Here is a 17,001-nt window from a genome sequence, read left to right on the forward strand (position 1 = left end):
ATTTTTTCCCTTTTATTAATCCACATGTACCCTGTTTGAGATATATTTTTACAGTGTGTGACTCATCACAAAAAAAATAGTTCAGCCCAGAATATTCACTTAAACTATATAAAAAGTACATTCTCACCTCTTATTACATTCCTGTCACTTTTCTGTTCCTTCTAAGAGTTACAGCACTAAATGTTCTTTGAGAAAGAAGGTCACACTGAAGTCATTTTGTATGACTTGGCAACAGAGCTCGAAAATTAGCGCATTTCTCAGGTATTCACTTTTATGGGGATGACCAGACCTTGGTTGTCTCACAAGAACCCTACAAATGCCTTTCTGCTGTGTAACATGTAGCACCCACAAATTTATGAGTTAAAAATGACAGGGTATGGGAAAATATGATCCGGTCATGATAAATAATAACATATTAAAACATACTAATATAAGAGTAGAACAGAACAGAAAGTAAATGGAACTCTGAAACTCTGTCACTTTTAGAGGTGCATTATGTAACTTTTACTGCATGCATTTTGTGGAAGAACATTATTTTGGTTGTGCTTCGGCTCTGCGTGACTGTGTGGTTGAATATGACCCTTCACAAATAGATAATGCTTTACAATGAACTCTGTTAGAGAGCTACATTTGGCAAGTTATCTGTTCAATAAAATACCTTACTCATCTGTTGAGCAATAAAAACGCCATCTCTGTGTTGCTTTTACAACATTTCAAATCTCTCAGTTCTCGTCAGCTCAAAAGCCAAGCATATGTTCAATCTTGTTTTATTATAAGCTCTGTCGCAGCAGACTCTCCTCTGTTCAGCACTTTTTTTTTTTTTAAATGGGTTCGAGATTTTATTACGGATTTGTGCTCCATTACAACTTTTCTCACTCATTGTGGGTGAGTGACGTATGTACAGTACGCAATTTCCCACGAAAACTATCCCGACAGGTCTAAAATATAAACACTTATAATAGGCTTATCAGGGTAAGAAGGACTTTTTTGGAAGAAGGACTGATGATGTATTGTTATTTAAATTTGTTAATTTTGGGGGAAAAAAAGTTTTCCTTTAAAAAACTTTAAATTTAAAAAGCAATTTAAATTGAATATGAGGTTCATGTGACCTTTGAACACACACACTCTATTACACTCTTGTCTGATCAATACTCTGGAAAGGGTCACGGCCTTATTGGATTAGAACAGAAAAGTGGGTTAAGCATCTTCTTGGATGCCACAAATATATCAGACGTAAAGGTGCATTATGTCACGTCCCAAACAGGAAAAAAAGGCCTTGAATTCTGTAGAAATTTAGAAGAGTTAAAAGTGACAGACAAACTAGAGGTCTCATCTCTAGAGGTCAGTAAAGAATATGAGTTTGACACAGCTGATCTGATCAGTCAATATTAGAACATCAAATTCACACTAATTAAATAAATATACATGTACTGAAAATTCATTCATATAATACTAGAATTATAGTTGACAATATATGTATATATATACTCTAAACCTGAAAAAGTTGGTAAAACTCAAAAAAAGTAATCAATTACATCAATTTTTTTAAGTTAGGAAATTCAAAGTTTAAGTAAGCAGAACTGGCAGATTTTTATTTTGTAGTCATACATTTTAATTGCTTAACTTGAAATACAATATATATATATATATATATATATATATATATATATATATATATATATATATATATATATATATATATATATATACACACATAAGGTCCATGTGTGTGCTGCTGATGCTGGCGTTCAGACGTAGAACCTGGAAGCGCTGAACGTAAACAGCGTAGCAGAAAGACAGGGGAGAGAAGATATTGCTGAATAAAGTCATTATTTTTGTTTTGTTTTTGCGCACAAAAACTATTCTCGTCGCGTCATAACGTTAAGGTTGAACCACTGTAGTCACGTTGACTATTTAAACATTGTTTTTACTACTTTTCTGGACCTTGAATGACGGTAATTACGTTGCTTTCTATGGGAGATTTTTTAAAAAAAATTCTCGGATTTCATCAAAAATATCTTAATTTGTGTTCTGAAGATGAATGAAGGTCTTACGGGTGTAGAACATCAGGGTGAGTAATTAATGACAGAAATTTCATTTTTTGGGTAAACTAACACTTTGTTTACTCTACTCAAACCAATTAATTATTTTACATTATTTATTTACTTATTTTTTACAATTATTATAATAATAATGATTATAATTTTACCATAACACAAAAAAAATCATGTATCCAGTTTTAAGAGCAACAAGAATCTGTATTAGATGTAGCTGTATTTGATGTAGGTAAATTCAGACACTTTATTTTTAGTGTAATGCAAGATGGTTTGGATAAAAACAATAATCAGTTAAATGACAAGTAATCAAATTTACCAATGTGTAGAGTGAAAAGTCTCTCTGTCTTAATTATTACAACTAATACAATGGTAGCATATGTTATCACTATGCTATTTGAAGCAGGCTTACAGTCTGATGATTGTTGCTTTTTTCCAGAGGTCTCTGTAAAAGCATTGGGTGACCTCAGCTGTCGGTAGGGCAAGAGCCTGTGAATGCCCCACCTCACACATACCCTAAATATCTAAAAGCACGTGTCATTTGATCAGGAAGCAGAAAGTATGACAGATGCTACTGGAGGGAGGCTTGTGCATTATCCTTTGAATAGTTTTGCTTTACATTTGCAGAGTCAAGTCACCTTTATTTGTTTAGCGCTTTTTACAATACAGATTGTTCAAAGCAGTTTTACAGTGATGACAGGAAAGTTATGCCACAAAGTTTGTTTCGGAATCTTCGAATCTTAAATATTTTTACTTTGACTCTTTTGGTGAATTTGTAAAACTGTAATATAAATTTTATGATAAAAAAAAATAACTACATTCAAATAAAATATGCATGTTATTGCTTGAAATGCATGAACATAAATATATCAGTTTGAGCTGCAAGTTCATGAAAGATCTCAGCATTCTTCATTCTGTTCATTAGATGCAACAGTAGGAATGTCCCATCTTGCTGTCGGTCTCATTTTCTACAGCTAGTGAGAGAGCATGTAGGAATGTCTGACACTTGACTGCAGCTTGTGAGTCGCCCCACGTCAAAATGATTTGTGACACTGTTTTTCTGCTCCGAAAGAAGCTTTGAAATGTATAGCCTAATGGTGATTTGACATTGCTGTACACCCTAAAAGAGAGTAAAAACAATTAAACAAATTAGATTAAAAGAACAGCTTTCCAGTGAAACCATATAGGCTACAGTGCTATATTCTTCCCTATACAAAGTCAAAATCAATAACTGCACTTCACATATCCGAGTGAAACAGGGAATGTGAACAAATTTTGTCTATCGTCAATTAATTGGATTGTTGATCATTGTGGTTTGCTATTGGTCGATCTCATGTGATTGACAGGTTGTCCCGCCCTCGCTCCAGTAAACGCACACACATCACCAGAGAAGATTTGTGGAAGAGTTATTTATTATGAGTTATTTTGACATGAATTTACCAAAAAATAATGACGTGCACGGACAAATCATTTATAATAAACACTGCATTATGCCATAAAAATAACAACTGTAAATTTTGATTTCATGGTGACTTTAAGTGAAAAATACTCAAATTTTCCAGCATTTTATTATACTGTTCCTCCAAGAAAATGCAGTGTCCAAAGTTTTGTTCCAAATATCAAACACAGAAGCATAAATTGACACAAGCCCACATGGGTGTGGGCTGTCGTCATTCACTTCAAACGTTCACTGATGAAGCTGATGAGACTGAACAACTGAACAAGCTCACTGGAATTTCATTGGCTGAGGGGAGGACTGTCAATCATTCCTACAGCACCTGCGAGAGCTGTAGCCATTAAATGAGCTCTGCGTGACGACTTCGTGTGAACTCAGAAAACCCTTCTGGATATCCGTTCGTCTTCGTGGCCCGGTAAGTGTGTTATCTGCTATTTTACTTCTCTTAGGGGATTCACATACAACACAATGTGAAAGTCAATTAACTGATGCCATAATATGCCAAGGATTTGTTTAAAGTTGTGTAGAATTAATTCATTAATTTGTAAAGGAATCGAGGGTCTCGTATCCTCTCAAATGTCATTAAGGCGGCAGAATTCTGCCGCCACTTCCACGCATCCTGTAAATTGGGTGACATTTTGTTTGGAAAAAAGTTAATATAAGGTGAAAGTTTAAACCCTCACAAGTCATAAAAAGAGTTAGTAATTAAAATATTCGGTGACATATGGAAACTAATTTTTGTTTTCTATATTGTTTACACATATGAACACACTTGTATGCTCATAACAACGAAACAACTAAACAAAAAATGTTTTTTAAGTAGTTTTATAATGTTTAAGATGTTCTTTGTCTTTATTATTCATATTAATATACAATAATTATCAATATACAATAACTTTATGGTTCCTGGATGTTTGTCCAGTCAGGATATTGTTATGGGAGCAGATGCCACAGGAGATTTACATCTTAACTGGCTGGTGATCAGATTAGAGGAGATTAGAGAGAAACTTCCTCTTGCTAAAACTGACAGGGAAACTGACCATGTGCAGGAAAGGCCTGCAAAGCATAGTCATCATATTCATGTGATTGTATCTGCCAATCAACTTGTTCAGTTTGTTTTGGATCTGTGCGGAAATGTGTCTATATGCCATAAAGCTGTCAGCTGTAACTGTTTATATATACTTTTATTGCCACTCTTAATGCATAGTTTTCATAAATAAGCAACTGCAAATGTATATGGTTATCTTTTGGGTTTTAAACCCTGACCACACTTAAGGGTCAATTTAAAGACATACAGATATGAATGAGGGTGTTTGTTAATAGTCTAATTCATTGCCTGTGTCCTTTCTTTAGGATATATCAGCTTCACAATTGTTTTATCACTTTGATCCATTTCAGAACAGCTGGTGGGTTTTTGTGGCTAGGAGAACAGAGACCTAGTGCATTGGTGTGCCACCATCTCAGGCTCATTATAGGCAATGTACCCCTGGGTGGCCTTGCTATTTTTAGATTGTGCCTGCAGAGTCTATTGGAATTCTGAAGCATAAGGGGTTCAATACGGATAGGTAGGTAGGTAGATAGATAGATAGATAGATAGATAGATAGATAGATAGATAGATAGATAGATAGATAGATAGATAGATAGATAGATAGATAGATAGATAGATAGATAGATAGATAGATAGATAGATAGATAGATAGTAGGGCTGTAACGATATGCGATATGAAACCGAAATCGCGATACGCAGGTCCACGAACCTGTATCGCGATGTGAGAAGGCAGAATCGCGACACACCCCTTCCAACTCCCAGAGTTATCCTTCCTGTCCAGATCCAATGCTACCACATTTTTAAATTACTATACGTATTAGGGGTGTAACGATTTATCGTAGATGGTGTGTCTCAATCAGCTCTCAGTTCAGTAAGTGTTTCGGGCACACATTGAATCTTGCAAGCAGGTTTAAACCTTTCTCATGTCAGTCTCTTGCATGGTCGCGTGAGAAAGTCGTGGCTTTCTTTCACCGCAGTGCACAGCAACAGCTGTGCTCACAGAAAAGCAAAAGACGCTTGCGATGCTTTGCTTTAAGTTAGAGGCCGTTCACATATTGCGTCTTTTCCGCGTGCAAGTCAGTTATTATTTTCAAATGTAGCCGGGCGGCAGGCGCGCTCATAATGGGATCAACGCGGTCGCGACGCGCATGCAATTCTCAACTTCTCAGAATGCCGCAAGCGCACCGCAGGTCGTGTGACAAGAATCAACCGATCAGCTATGGCCTTTCCGTAACAAAACATCAAAAGCTCAACCGAACAGCTGATCATAGCTGTACATGGTGGTTTTTATATCTTATCTCCATCAATATATCTCGTAGTAAAACTAATGCAAGGGCTATAATTTATCCTTTGCAGAAACATCCTGATCCTCTTGGAGAGCTCAGTTCATGGTTGCATAGCAACGACCGACGCCACAGGAGCGCAAGCGCTTTGGAAAGAAGGAGAAGCAGTGCGGCCGCGCCTTCCACGCGTTTTTAGACGCGATATGTGAACGGCCCCTATTCATAATTCTAAGTTCATGTTAAATTTAACATTTTTTTTCAGTGACAGACAGCCCTATTCAACTGTTAATTTGAATACAGAAGGTTTTTATTAAAATTTTATATTTATTTATTTTATTGAAATGTGATCTTGTATGTACAACAAGGAAAATTATTGAAATTTGTTCATGTTTTTTTTAATAAATCTTGTTTGAATTTCAGTTTCATTTTGTTCAAAATATCGTGATACGTATCGTATCGTGAACTTTGTATCGAGATACGTACCGTATCGTGACCTGAGCGTATCGTTACACCCCTAATAGATAGATAGATAGATAGATAGGAATTGAAGAAACTAATATTTTTATTCAGCAAGAATTAAGCATTAAGTTGATCAAAAGTGACAGCAAAGACTTTTACATTGACCTTTTTGAACTTTTGAACTTTCTATTCAGAATACTGAATAGAAAGTTCACAAAAATGTAAGCAGCAGGTTTTCAACGTTGATAAATGATTATTGAGCATGAAATCCCCATATTATAATGATTTCTAAAGTATCATGTGACACTGAAGACTGAAGAAAGCAGTTATTCTAAATTGTAATATTTCACAATACTGTTTTTACTGTATTTTGATCAACTAAATACAGACTTTTTGAGCATAAGAGACCTCTTTTAAAACATTAAAGGGATAGTTCACCCAAAAATAGAAATTCTGTCATCATTTACTCACTCTCAAGTAGTTCCAAACCTGTATGAATTTCTTTGTTCTGCTGAACACAAAAGAAGATATTTGGAAGGATGTCAGTAACCAAACAGATCTCACCCCCCATTGACTAACATAGTATTTATTTTTCCTACTATGGTAGTTAATGGGGGGTGAGAACTGTTTGGTTACTGACATTCTTCCAAATATCTTCCTTCAGCAGAACAAAGAAATTCATACAAGTTAGGAAGAACTTGAGGATGAGTAAATGATGACAGAATTTTTATTTTTGGTTGAACTATCCCTTTAATAAATCATACTGTCCCCAAACGTTTGAATGGTAGTGTATATATTGAGGAATGTTTTTGTGTGTTAATACTGATTGCATTTTCATAATGCGGTTTCTCTTGTGATCATAGAAGCTTTTAGAACATGTTACTGAAATTAACATTGTAACATTGAACTGTGCAAGTTGAGTCCAGGGCAGTGAGAGGCCTTATAACTAAAGCAGATGAGCAGGGTTGTGTCGAGTCAGCACTGGATACTGTCTATGTATGAAACATGGACAGAGACAGGAAGTCTGGAGTCAGTCTCACATTTCCTGGGAAAAGAAAGAGAAGCCTGGGGACCCACAGACACAGGCCCTGCTGTCACTATAACATGATAGTGTTACATTTTAAATGTTCAAATACTTGTTGCTCAAAAACTTGCAACTGACGTATATTTAGCAAAGATATGACTGACAGGGTATCAGAATGTGAATTGAAATTAATTCTATATAGTAAGTGATGTTTTTATGTACTTTTCCACTGCTTGCCCTAGTTAAAAGTACTGCAAAATAAAGCAGACAGCATGTCTTTCAGTTGCGTTGTCTTTGTGGCTGCATGCGATTTCAAACATGCAGGACAACCATTATAGATTTATGAGGTCAAAAAGTCAGCATAACTATGAACCTAATAAAAATTACACTTGCTAATATATCAGAATTCTGTAGGAAATGCTATCTTTTGCTTATCTTTGCAATATTGTTTCATACTCTTGCATTGCACGGATGTGGCAATCACAGCAGGTCACATCTGGCCAGTTGTAAGAGATCTTTAACTGAATGAAGCATGAAGCTACTTCAAGGGGCAAGTTCTAGCCTAAGGCCTTACTTGGATGTCTATTAAAACCGACAATATCTACAAGGGGTCACCCACTCAGACACGGGCAACCAAATCCTGTCAGGCAGATTATTTATGGTGCATTGCAGAGACTGTTTTACCACAGCTGCTATTCATGGAAGCACAGTGATCTTTAGAAAGCAGGAAGCAAGTGGTGATGAATGGACATTAACTTATGTATCAAAATATCAGTGTCACTGTATGGAGTTTGACCTACATATCGGCCAACACCCTTTGAGGCCCCACTAATATGAATGATGATTTTATAGTGTCATATAAAGGTTAATGTTTGTTTGTTTTTTTGTTTTTTTTCTTTTCTTCCAGAGGCAGGATGGAGGAAGCAGAACTCTTAAAGGAGCGGCTTCAAGCTATTACGGTAACTTCACATGGGTTTGTCTACTTATTTCAAAGCTCTCTGAAATACTTGATTGTGATTGGTAAAATGCTGCAATTACCCCATGATTTACTCACCCTCAAGCCATCCTAGGTGTATATGACTTTCTTCTTTCAGATGAATACAATCAGAGTTATATTAATAATCACCCTGATGCTCCTAAGATTTATAATGGCAGTGCACGGAAACCACCTGTTTGAAGCTCAAAAAAGTGCATCCATCCATCATAAACATGTACTCCACATGGCTCCGGGGGGTTAATAAAGGCCTTCTGAAGCGAAGCAATGCGTTTGTGTAAGAAAAATATCCATATTTAACACGTTATAAAATAAAATAACTAGCTTTCGCCAGACTGTATTCAATTTACGAAGAAAGTGTAAAACTCTCGCAGTTCAAAGCGCTTGCGCTACATCCTACGCCTTCCGTATTCAACTTACAAAACAAGCCTAACTGATGCGATGTCAGTTACGCTTTGAAGTTGAATACGGAAGGCGGGTGAGTAAATCATGGGGTAATTTTCATTTTAAAGTGGACTGATCTTTGACATTTCTAATTTTCATTGATTTTAAGATTTTTTTAGTCAAATTAATATTTTATTTCAGCTTTATTTTAATTAACGAAAACAATTTTTAATAGTTTACAACTGTATAGTGACAACCGCTTTCCTATCACAGAGTTGTGCTACTGTATAGTTCGTGTCTCTATTTCGTGTCCATTTGTCCACAGAATAAGAAAAAAATCCAAGAGGAAATTGCCCACAAACGGCTTGAGATCGACAGAGAGAAACTGAAGCTTCAACATGTTAAGGTACCTTCTTGATGTTTTCATCAGCGTTTTACTGAATTTTATAGTTTGAATTGTAAGGGACTGAAATTTGAAGTATCTCTATGTGTCTTTTACAGAAAAGGTCCATGAGAGATCTGTGGCTCATGGATGGGATGAACAGCAGTAATGCACAGGAAACCCAAAAAGCTCTTGAAGATGCACAACAAACGAAACACCTCAAGAGTAATATACATCAGTAAGACAAATTATTGTACTGTGTCTTATCGTATTTTTCATTTCAGTGGTTTAATTACTGTAGTATTATCTAAACCATATTTTCCACAAGAGAGTGGCTTTTGATCCAAAGATCTCAAGGCTTTTGAGATTTTTTTCATAAAGCATGCCAGTTACTTTGAGATTATCATGGCATAGTGGCATCTTCTGAATACAGTTCAAACAATCTGAACTGAAAGGTCTTTTGTATTTAGCTTCAGGGGTTGGCCTGATGTTTCTCAGCTAATGTCATTTGCCCTGTGGTGCCCTAATGAAATCTTTTTAGAGTGAAGCATGAGGCAAGAGGTGTGCAATGCTTTGTAATCGCATTGCATTGTAGTATGGCAATGAAGTCAGAGAAGGATGTTAAAAAAAGCTTTTTCCATGTCCTTGAAAAGCTGCTGCATGCAGGTCACACTCTGGTACAAATATTGCTGTCTGTGTCATTCTTTGCAAGTGTGTTAAATGATTCAGACTGATGGTGATTCTGACTGAACCTCAGTCGAATGAGAAAGTAAATTCTAAAGTCTGTTACTTAATATTTGTTTAAAATGCTTTCATACCCTCTTAACAACTCTTTGTGTCTTTAAACTATTGGGTCTAGCATGTCTATGCAACAAAAAGTACAGAGTGACAGGTGTTTTGACTCTTGTATGACTTGACCCGGTAACGGAGGCCAGTGTGTGTGTGTGTGTGTGTGTGTGTGTGTGTGTGTGTGTGTGTGTGTGTGTTACGAGAACTCGAGAGGACTCTTATTTAAACTATTACTGTAACAAATTCTCTGTAGGATAGAGAAAGAAATTGAAGCGTTGGAGAGAGAGGAAATGAACATCTCAACAAATGAGGGGCTGATTCTAAAGAGGCTAAAAGCCATTGAAAAATCTCCAGAGGACATTATTAAGGTACAGTGCTTTTGTTATGGTTCATTTAAAATGAATAGAAACTGTGCCTTTGCTTTAATAAACTAAAATATATATATAAATAACATTATTATTTTTTTAAGTAGGCTTTATACACTTTATTGTAGAAGATGATTCTGTTTATGTCTTCACAGGCAGTGAATGCAGATTTCATTTCAGGTAAATACTGTAAAACTACATCACAATCACAACGTTCTATGGACCATAAAACTAATTGCAGATTATTTATGAATATTGTAACTTTTTTTTTTCCCCCAGACCCAATCTATATTCACTCAACAATTCCAAATATGCCAAAGCCCAGCACACCTCTATTAAACCAGAGGAAGAAACAAGACCTGGAAACTAAAGAAAAAAATGACCAAGCCAAACCTGGTAAAATGAAAGAAGACTTCAAACCATCTTCAATATATTTCTATAATGCAGAACAGCAAAACAAATCAGCAAAAAAAAAAAAAAAATGGTTTCCCTTTTTTTTTTTTTTTTTTTCACGAATCCCTGGGGAATAGCAGGGGATTTGTGAGTTTATTAATTAATTAATTAATTAATTACTTAAAGCTAAATAATTAAATCATAAGTTTAAAAAAAGTTAATAAAAGTTAAAAAGTTTTAAATAAAAACAATCAAAATGAAAGCAAGATCAAAAATTTTATTTGTTTACCTGCTTGTCATGTGACCATTAACCAAAAGCAGAAAGCTGCAAAACATGCAAATATAATTTTTAAATTATTGAAATATTCACTTAAAATCTCAGGGTGTACTTCAAGTTAATATATTGGGTCAAAGCAGTTCTGCTGACAAAAAAGTTTGGGAATTCATGCTTTAAAAGTGTGTCATTTCTGTGCCAACAAATGGAGAGAAACATTTTTTTGATTATGTTTCGCTTCAAACAAACATGGCAAAAAATGTTGATCATATGACTATTGGTGCCAATGGTTCTACGATCTACTTAGGCTTACGATGCTTTTGAAAAATGCAACCCAGGTGTCATTGGTTGGTGAAACAGAGTCCCGCCTCCAAAATCACACCATTGGTAGAGCTAATGTTTTTATGTTGTGATACTCAAAAAGAGCAACGTTTTGATAGCGCTACAGCCACAGTCTCTACACTTTCATGGATATGGACACACAAATGTTTTACTTTATGGTATCCTAGTTTAATATGCAACGATAACAGTAAATATTTAAACATCTTAAAGCAATCTTAAAAATTCTAATATATAACACATTCCATTTGTCTCTTACAGCTTTGTTTGCTATGGAAATTAACGTTCAGAAGGACTTGCGCACAGGTGAAAGCCAAGTGCTGTCCACCTCCGCCATTTCTCCCCAAGAGCTCCAACAGAGAGGCATTAAAGTCTACGACGATGGCCGGAAGTCCGTCTACGCCTTACGCACGGATGGCCACCAGCCTGGTGCGAACGGAGTGGATGAACTCAGTCCCGTGGAGGTTGAGGAGCTGCTAAGACAGGCCTCTGAGAAAAAGAAGAGGTCCAATCAGGTTCAAATGGACCCTTCATATCCCTACAACATCTCCCATGAACTACAATCAAACCCCAACAACAGAGAGAGCAACAAATCCAACGGATACCAAGATCCCTACAGCATCGACTTATCTGCATGGCCCGAGCTTGTGTACAATGATGGCGTTCACTATCCGGAGGCTGCGGGTCAGAGAATTCCACTCCTTCCAATGCCTGATTATAATGACAGACCAGAGGAATACTATCACAACGGCAATGGGAACAGCTACAGCCGTGAGTTACATAGAGGGGAAAGACACGTGCGTGGACAGTATTACAATCGAAGAGAGAACAACCTGGGAACGCGGCATTTGGATTGTGACATCAGAAACCACAGCCCGTGCTCGGCCTACTCCGAGGACTCCAAAGTCAGCATCCTGAACGCCATGCCATCGGATGAGCCCGTCACCATGATCTTCATGGGCTACCAGAATGCTGAAGACAACAGCCAGAGCTATGAGGGCTCAGTTCGGGCAGAGCTGGTGATCATTGGAGATGGTGAAGATGATGCAAGCAGGAACATCCACCCTCATCAGAGCTCCAATGTCAACAACGCCTTTTCCTACTCTGCCGGACGGAAGGGAAAAAGAGACGGCGCGGAGGACCCGTCAACTACAGGTACCCGAAAGATTAAAAAAGTCAAGGGGAGACACAAGCCTTGCTGTGCCCTGATGTAGTTTCACTAACACTCTATCAGCTCTTCTATGATGCAGCTTCTCACCAGACTGGCTTCCCTCACTCTGCATGCTGGACACTGCTGTGGTTTTCAGTTTTCCAGTGTCTTAAACTGCTTTCTGTCCTTCATGTTGACATTTGCTTATGTTGTCTGACAATGTTTGTAGAAACACATTGTCATATGAGCAGGGGTCTTCAACTGCAGGGGTCCAACAATTATCATATCTGAAATGTTTTTTTTTTTTTGCAAAAAAATCTAAGTTAACTAAAAACAAATCTGAGATCTTCTAAATACACTACAGTTTAAAAGTTTTGGTTAAGTATGAGTTTTTAATGTTTTTACGGACGTCTTTATGCTCACCAAGGCTGCATTTATTTGACCAAAAATACAGTAAAATCAGTAATATTGTGAAATATATTTCGAATTTAAAATAACTGTTTTTCTATCTGAATAAATTTTAAAATGTAATTTATTTCTATGATGGCAAAGCTGAATTTTCAGCATCATTACTCCAGTCTTCATTGTCACATGATCCTTCAGAAATCATTCTGATATGCTGATTTGCTGCTCAAGAAACATTTCGTATTATCAGTGGTGAAAACAGTTTGGAAACTGGGATGCATTCTCTGATGAATAGAAAGTTCTGAGGAACAGCATTTATTTGAAATGGACATTTTTGTAAGAAAAACAGTCTTTACTATCACTTTTGATAGAGTAAATGCATTTCCAAAGTGTATGGTATAGTGTATGTCATTGTACCTTCCAAATTACATTTTAATTTCACTTAATACACTTAATATGTGATTCTGAAAATAAATACAGATTATTTTTAATGAATTTTCAATTTAAACATAAGTATGTAAATGCATTCATACGGGCCTTTCTACATGTTATTAATGGTCAAGCTTAACATGGATTTTTTAAATTAAATTTTATACAAAATGTGTCTCTATCCACCAAGGGCTCATTGAAAAAAGGTTGAAGACCCCTGATTTCGAGCTTTACCTCCCTCTAGTGGTGAAAGGGCAGAAATCTCTTTCAAATGAATACATGACATATGCAATCTCTCCTTTTTCAACTGCCAAACTTTCTATGCTATATTTCTTTTTTTCACATTTTGCATATAATTTCCTCACTGTGCTTTTGCCACTTGCAATAATAAGCATGGCAGCATGCCATCTGCTATGACATATGAACAGTCATGTTTGCTGTCATGGATTGTTTCTTTTCTGTCATGCATCTTTTCTTTTGCTTTGACATTGTGTGTATGAGAGCGTTGTATGAAAAGAGTGAGAGATGAATCTTTGTAATAAAACTGATTGAATGCGTGTTGTTTTTTTGTCTTTTTAATGTCCTAATAATTCATGTTTAAAGGGATAGTTCACCCAAAAATGCTAATTAATTGCTAATTAATGCTCATTTTTTTAATATATATATATATTCAGTTTTCATTCTAATTTTAGTAATTCTGTTATGCTGTCTTAAGTTTTTTTTATATATATATATATATATATATATATATATATATATATATATATATATATATATATATATATAAAAGCTTTAATTTATTTTTATTTCACTTTTACTCATTTTAGTACTCGACAAGACTCATTTTGTTTGTTTGTTGCCAGCAAGGTAACATTTAGTATTTACGTTTTTTTATCTAATATTTATATTTTATTTTATTTCAACTTTAATTAACAATAACGATTTTAATAGTTTTAGGGCACGTTTACACGACAACATTGTAAACGTAAAACAGATTTAACTAAAAACAGAAACGTTTTTCCTTTGCATTTTTAGTGTACAGACAACAATGTTATCAAAACGATCCCTGTTCAAATGGATCTGTGAAAACGACAAACCTGATTTTGCCAATTACAATATGTTCCTGGATCAACATCTTTGTTGATCCTGGAACAACATTCCATTCAACCAGTCAGATTTGAGGGACAAGTTTACAGTTTGTCAAGTTTAGGCTTATAATCAGGGTTTGGTGCTTCTACATCAGTGTTATTCACCTATTATTTCCATCTGATATTAAAGGGATAACTTATGGGTATAGGGTTAGGTTTAGGGAAATGGTTAGGACTCAATTTTCAGACTGGAATGTTGTTCCAGTATCATCAAAATATGTTGACCCAGGAATGCTTATAACTCGGAAAAATCAGGACGTACACGCTGTATTATGCATGCCAGGCCAGTAGTTGGTGATGTCACTTGGTAAAGAAACACTACGTCACCGTTTTCACAAATTCGTGTTTTTGTAGTTTACACAGAGACGATAATGGTATTATTTTCAAAAACTTTGAAACCCATTTTCAAAAGTTTGCATTTTCAGGCCCCCCAAAATGCTATTGTCGTGTAAATGAACAGCCAAAACATTCGTTTTCTGTTGAAAATGGTGTTGTGTAAATGCCCCCTTAGTTAACAATAGCAACTTTGCAATTAATACATAGGTTTTTTTTTTTCCTGGCAGCAGCTGTCACTAATAACCATTATTATATTGTAAGAACTGCATGAAGGTTTTTTGAAAAGTCCTCCTTTTGTGTTCCACCACAACTGTAACCGCACACACATATTGAAAGTCATGAGTAAATGACAGAATATTCATTTTTGAGTGATCTATTCCTTTAATGCTGAAAAACAAGCTGATTACGACATCCCCACCCACACAAATGTTGCATGAAAAGATAAGTGACTCACAACTTTTGATGCCACACTAACTTAAAAACCACTATGGCAATATTTTGCTGCTATAGATTCAATATGAATTATGTCGTATATAACAGTATGCTTTATCTAAAAAAAAAAAAAAATAGTGGACACTCCCACACATGACACCCTCTCTGTCATCTCATTGTAGAATAAGCAATCCAGCCCTGTCAATCTTCTTCAGAAACATCACAGTGTGAGCGCTCCAGTGGTGGGCAGATAATTTGCAGCCCATGTATTCCAACCTTAAGAGGCTTTTAAGAAGGCTGGGTGGTGTGCTTGAAACACTCTTATATAATCAATCTTGGGGATTATATAAATGGGGATAGCTTGTTTCATGTGGACAAATGTCTTTATAGCTTGAGTTATTAAGATTACCCTTTTACTTAAACTGCCTTTGCACACACAAAAGATTAGTCAGTGAGGAGGTGGAACACTGCTGAGAGGTACTGGTGCCCGAGAGGGTGTGCATCAGCTGTCCATTAACTTCTGTTTGGTTGGGAGGATAGAATTGAGCAGCTAAATCAATGTCTTTTCTCTCATGCTCCCTACAGCATTACAGATACAGATGGAGAAACTGGGTCAAACCGCATAGTGCCCAACACGCATTTTGTGGAACTCTGAGATTGTCCAAAGTGGCCAGCGAGGCAAGAAACATAAGTCAACATCTCGGCGGAGTCTTCTGAATGTGAAAGGAGGATGCGACATTAACACTTTTCAAGAAAAAATATTCTATACAGCTTAACATTGTATGACTCTGTCAATTTCTTTTATTCATAATGGTGCTACATATCTGCTGTATATGACACTGACTGATTTGAAATGACGTGCCAATAAAAGGATATATATGAGACAGTAAGCTAAGAGACTAAACCTCCAAAAAGGAAGAAATTGCTGTCATATGTCACAGTCTGAAGCTTCCTTTCAGATGTGCTCTTGTTGTAGAGCTAAACCCGAGTGACAGTCAAACCTTACAATGTGTGTTTGTGGCTGACAGCTGTTCGGGACACCTTTATTATCGGTTTATCTGTGCTAATGAATGAGCCTTTCTGTCATGTGTTTTTGTGGGCTTTTTTTTATTCAGATGTCCACGTCAAGGTCATCTTAGTGAGCCCTTATTCATTATAAATGAGGGCTCATTGCTTTTTTTCTTTATATTTAGATAAAATAATAAGTGTTGCCTTTATTAAAACAACTAACAAACATTAAAGGCATAGTAATTTGTCAACTTTTTTTCAAAACTTGTGACTTTCTCTCTTCTGATATTCTAAGCTGATCTTTTTATTAGATATTTTTCAATGTTAATTATATTTGACATTTCTGATATTTTTGAAACCCTTTGTCATACAGTGAAAGTGAATGGGAACTAGGGATAGTTGTAGTCTCTATTCATTCTTATTATATGGAAAAGAGCAGCTTGGACAATCTGCTAAATATCTGCTTTTGAGTTTCACAGAGACATACAGGGTTTTTGTAACAATAATAAATGATGACAGAAATGACATATTTTGAATGAACTGTCCCTTTCATGAAATATCTGACAATTTTTTTTTTTTTTTTTGTGGTCACTCTGTAGTTTGCAAAAGTGATGGTACAAATAAATAATAAAATACTAAATCAGATTAAAGCTGATCCTTTAATACACTGAGCCTCTGTATTTGATTCTGTTCACTGGCGACTCGCAGCAAACTGTCTGATAACAGACGTCTGGTGTTTTTTTTCCAGAGCAGTGAGGATTGTGTGCAAATTTTATTTTTTTTTTTTACATATATTCTCCTTTCCCTATATGTGTCTGTGTTTATTTAAGCTTGAGCTTGTCATGTCT

General features: G+C 35.8%; 1 protein-coding gene across 1 annotated transcript; it reads left to right on the top strand.

The window, feature by feature from the left end:
- The first annotated feature begins 3,734 nt into the window (after positions 1 to 3,734).
- Positions 3,735 to 16,820, top strand: palmda (palmdelphin a). The gene is made up of 9 exons (XM_048164756.1): positions 3,735 to 3,925; positions 8,233 to 8,284; positions 9,029 to 9,109; positions 9,205 to 9,323; positions 10,128 to 10,242; positions 10,395 to 10,419; positions 10,519 to 10,635; positions 11,507 to 12,400; positions 15,731 to 16,820. Exons 2-9 carry the CDS (start codon positions 8,240 to 8,242, stop codon positions 15,769 to 15,771), a joined length of 1,437 nt encoding a protein of 478 aa, XP_048020713.1. The 5' UTR covers positions 3,735 to 3,925; positions 8,233 to 8,239; the 3' UTR covers positions 15,772 to 16,820.
- The last annotated feature ends 181 nt before the right edge of the window (positions 16,821 to 17,001 follow it).

Source organism: Megalobrama amblycephala, linkage group LG17 (genome assembly GCF_018812025.1).
Source record: "Megalobrama amblycephala isolate DHTTF-2021 linkage group LG17, ASM1881202v1, whole genome shotgun sequence".
In the NCBI taxonomy this organism is placed as follows: Eukaryota; Metazoa; Chordata; class Actinopteri; order Cypriniformes; family Xenocyprididae; genus Megalobrama; species Megalobrama amblycephala.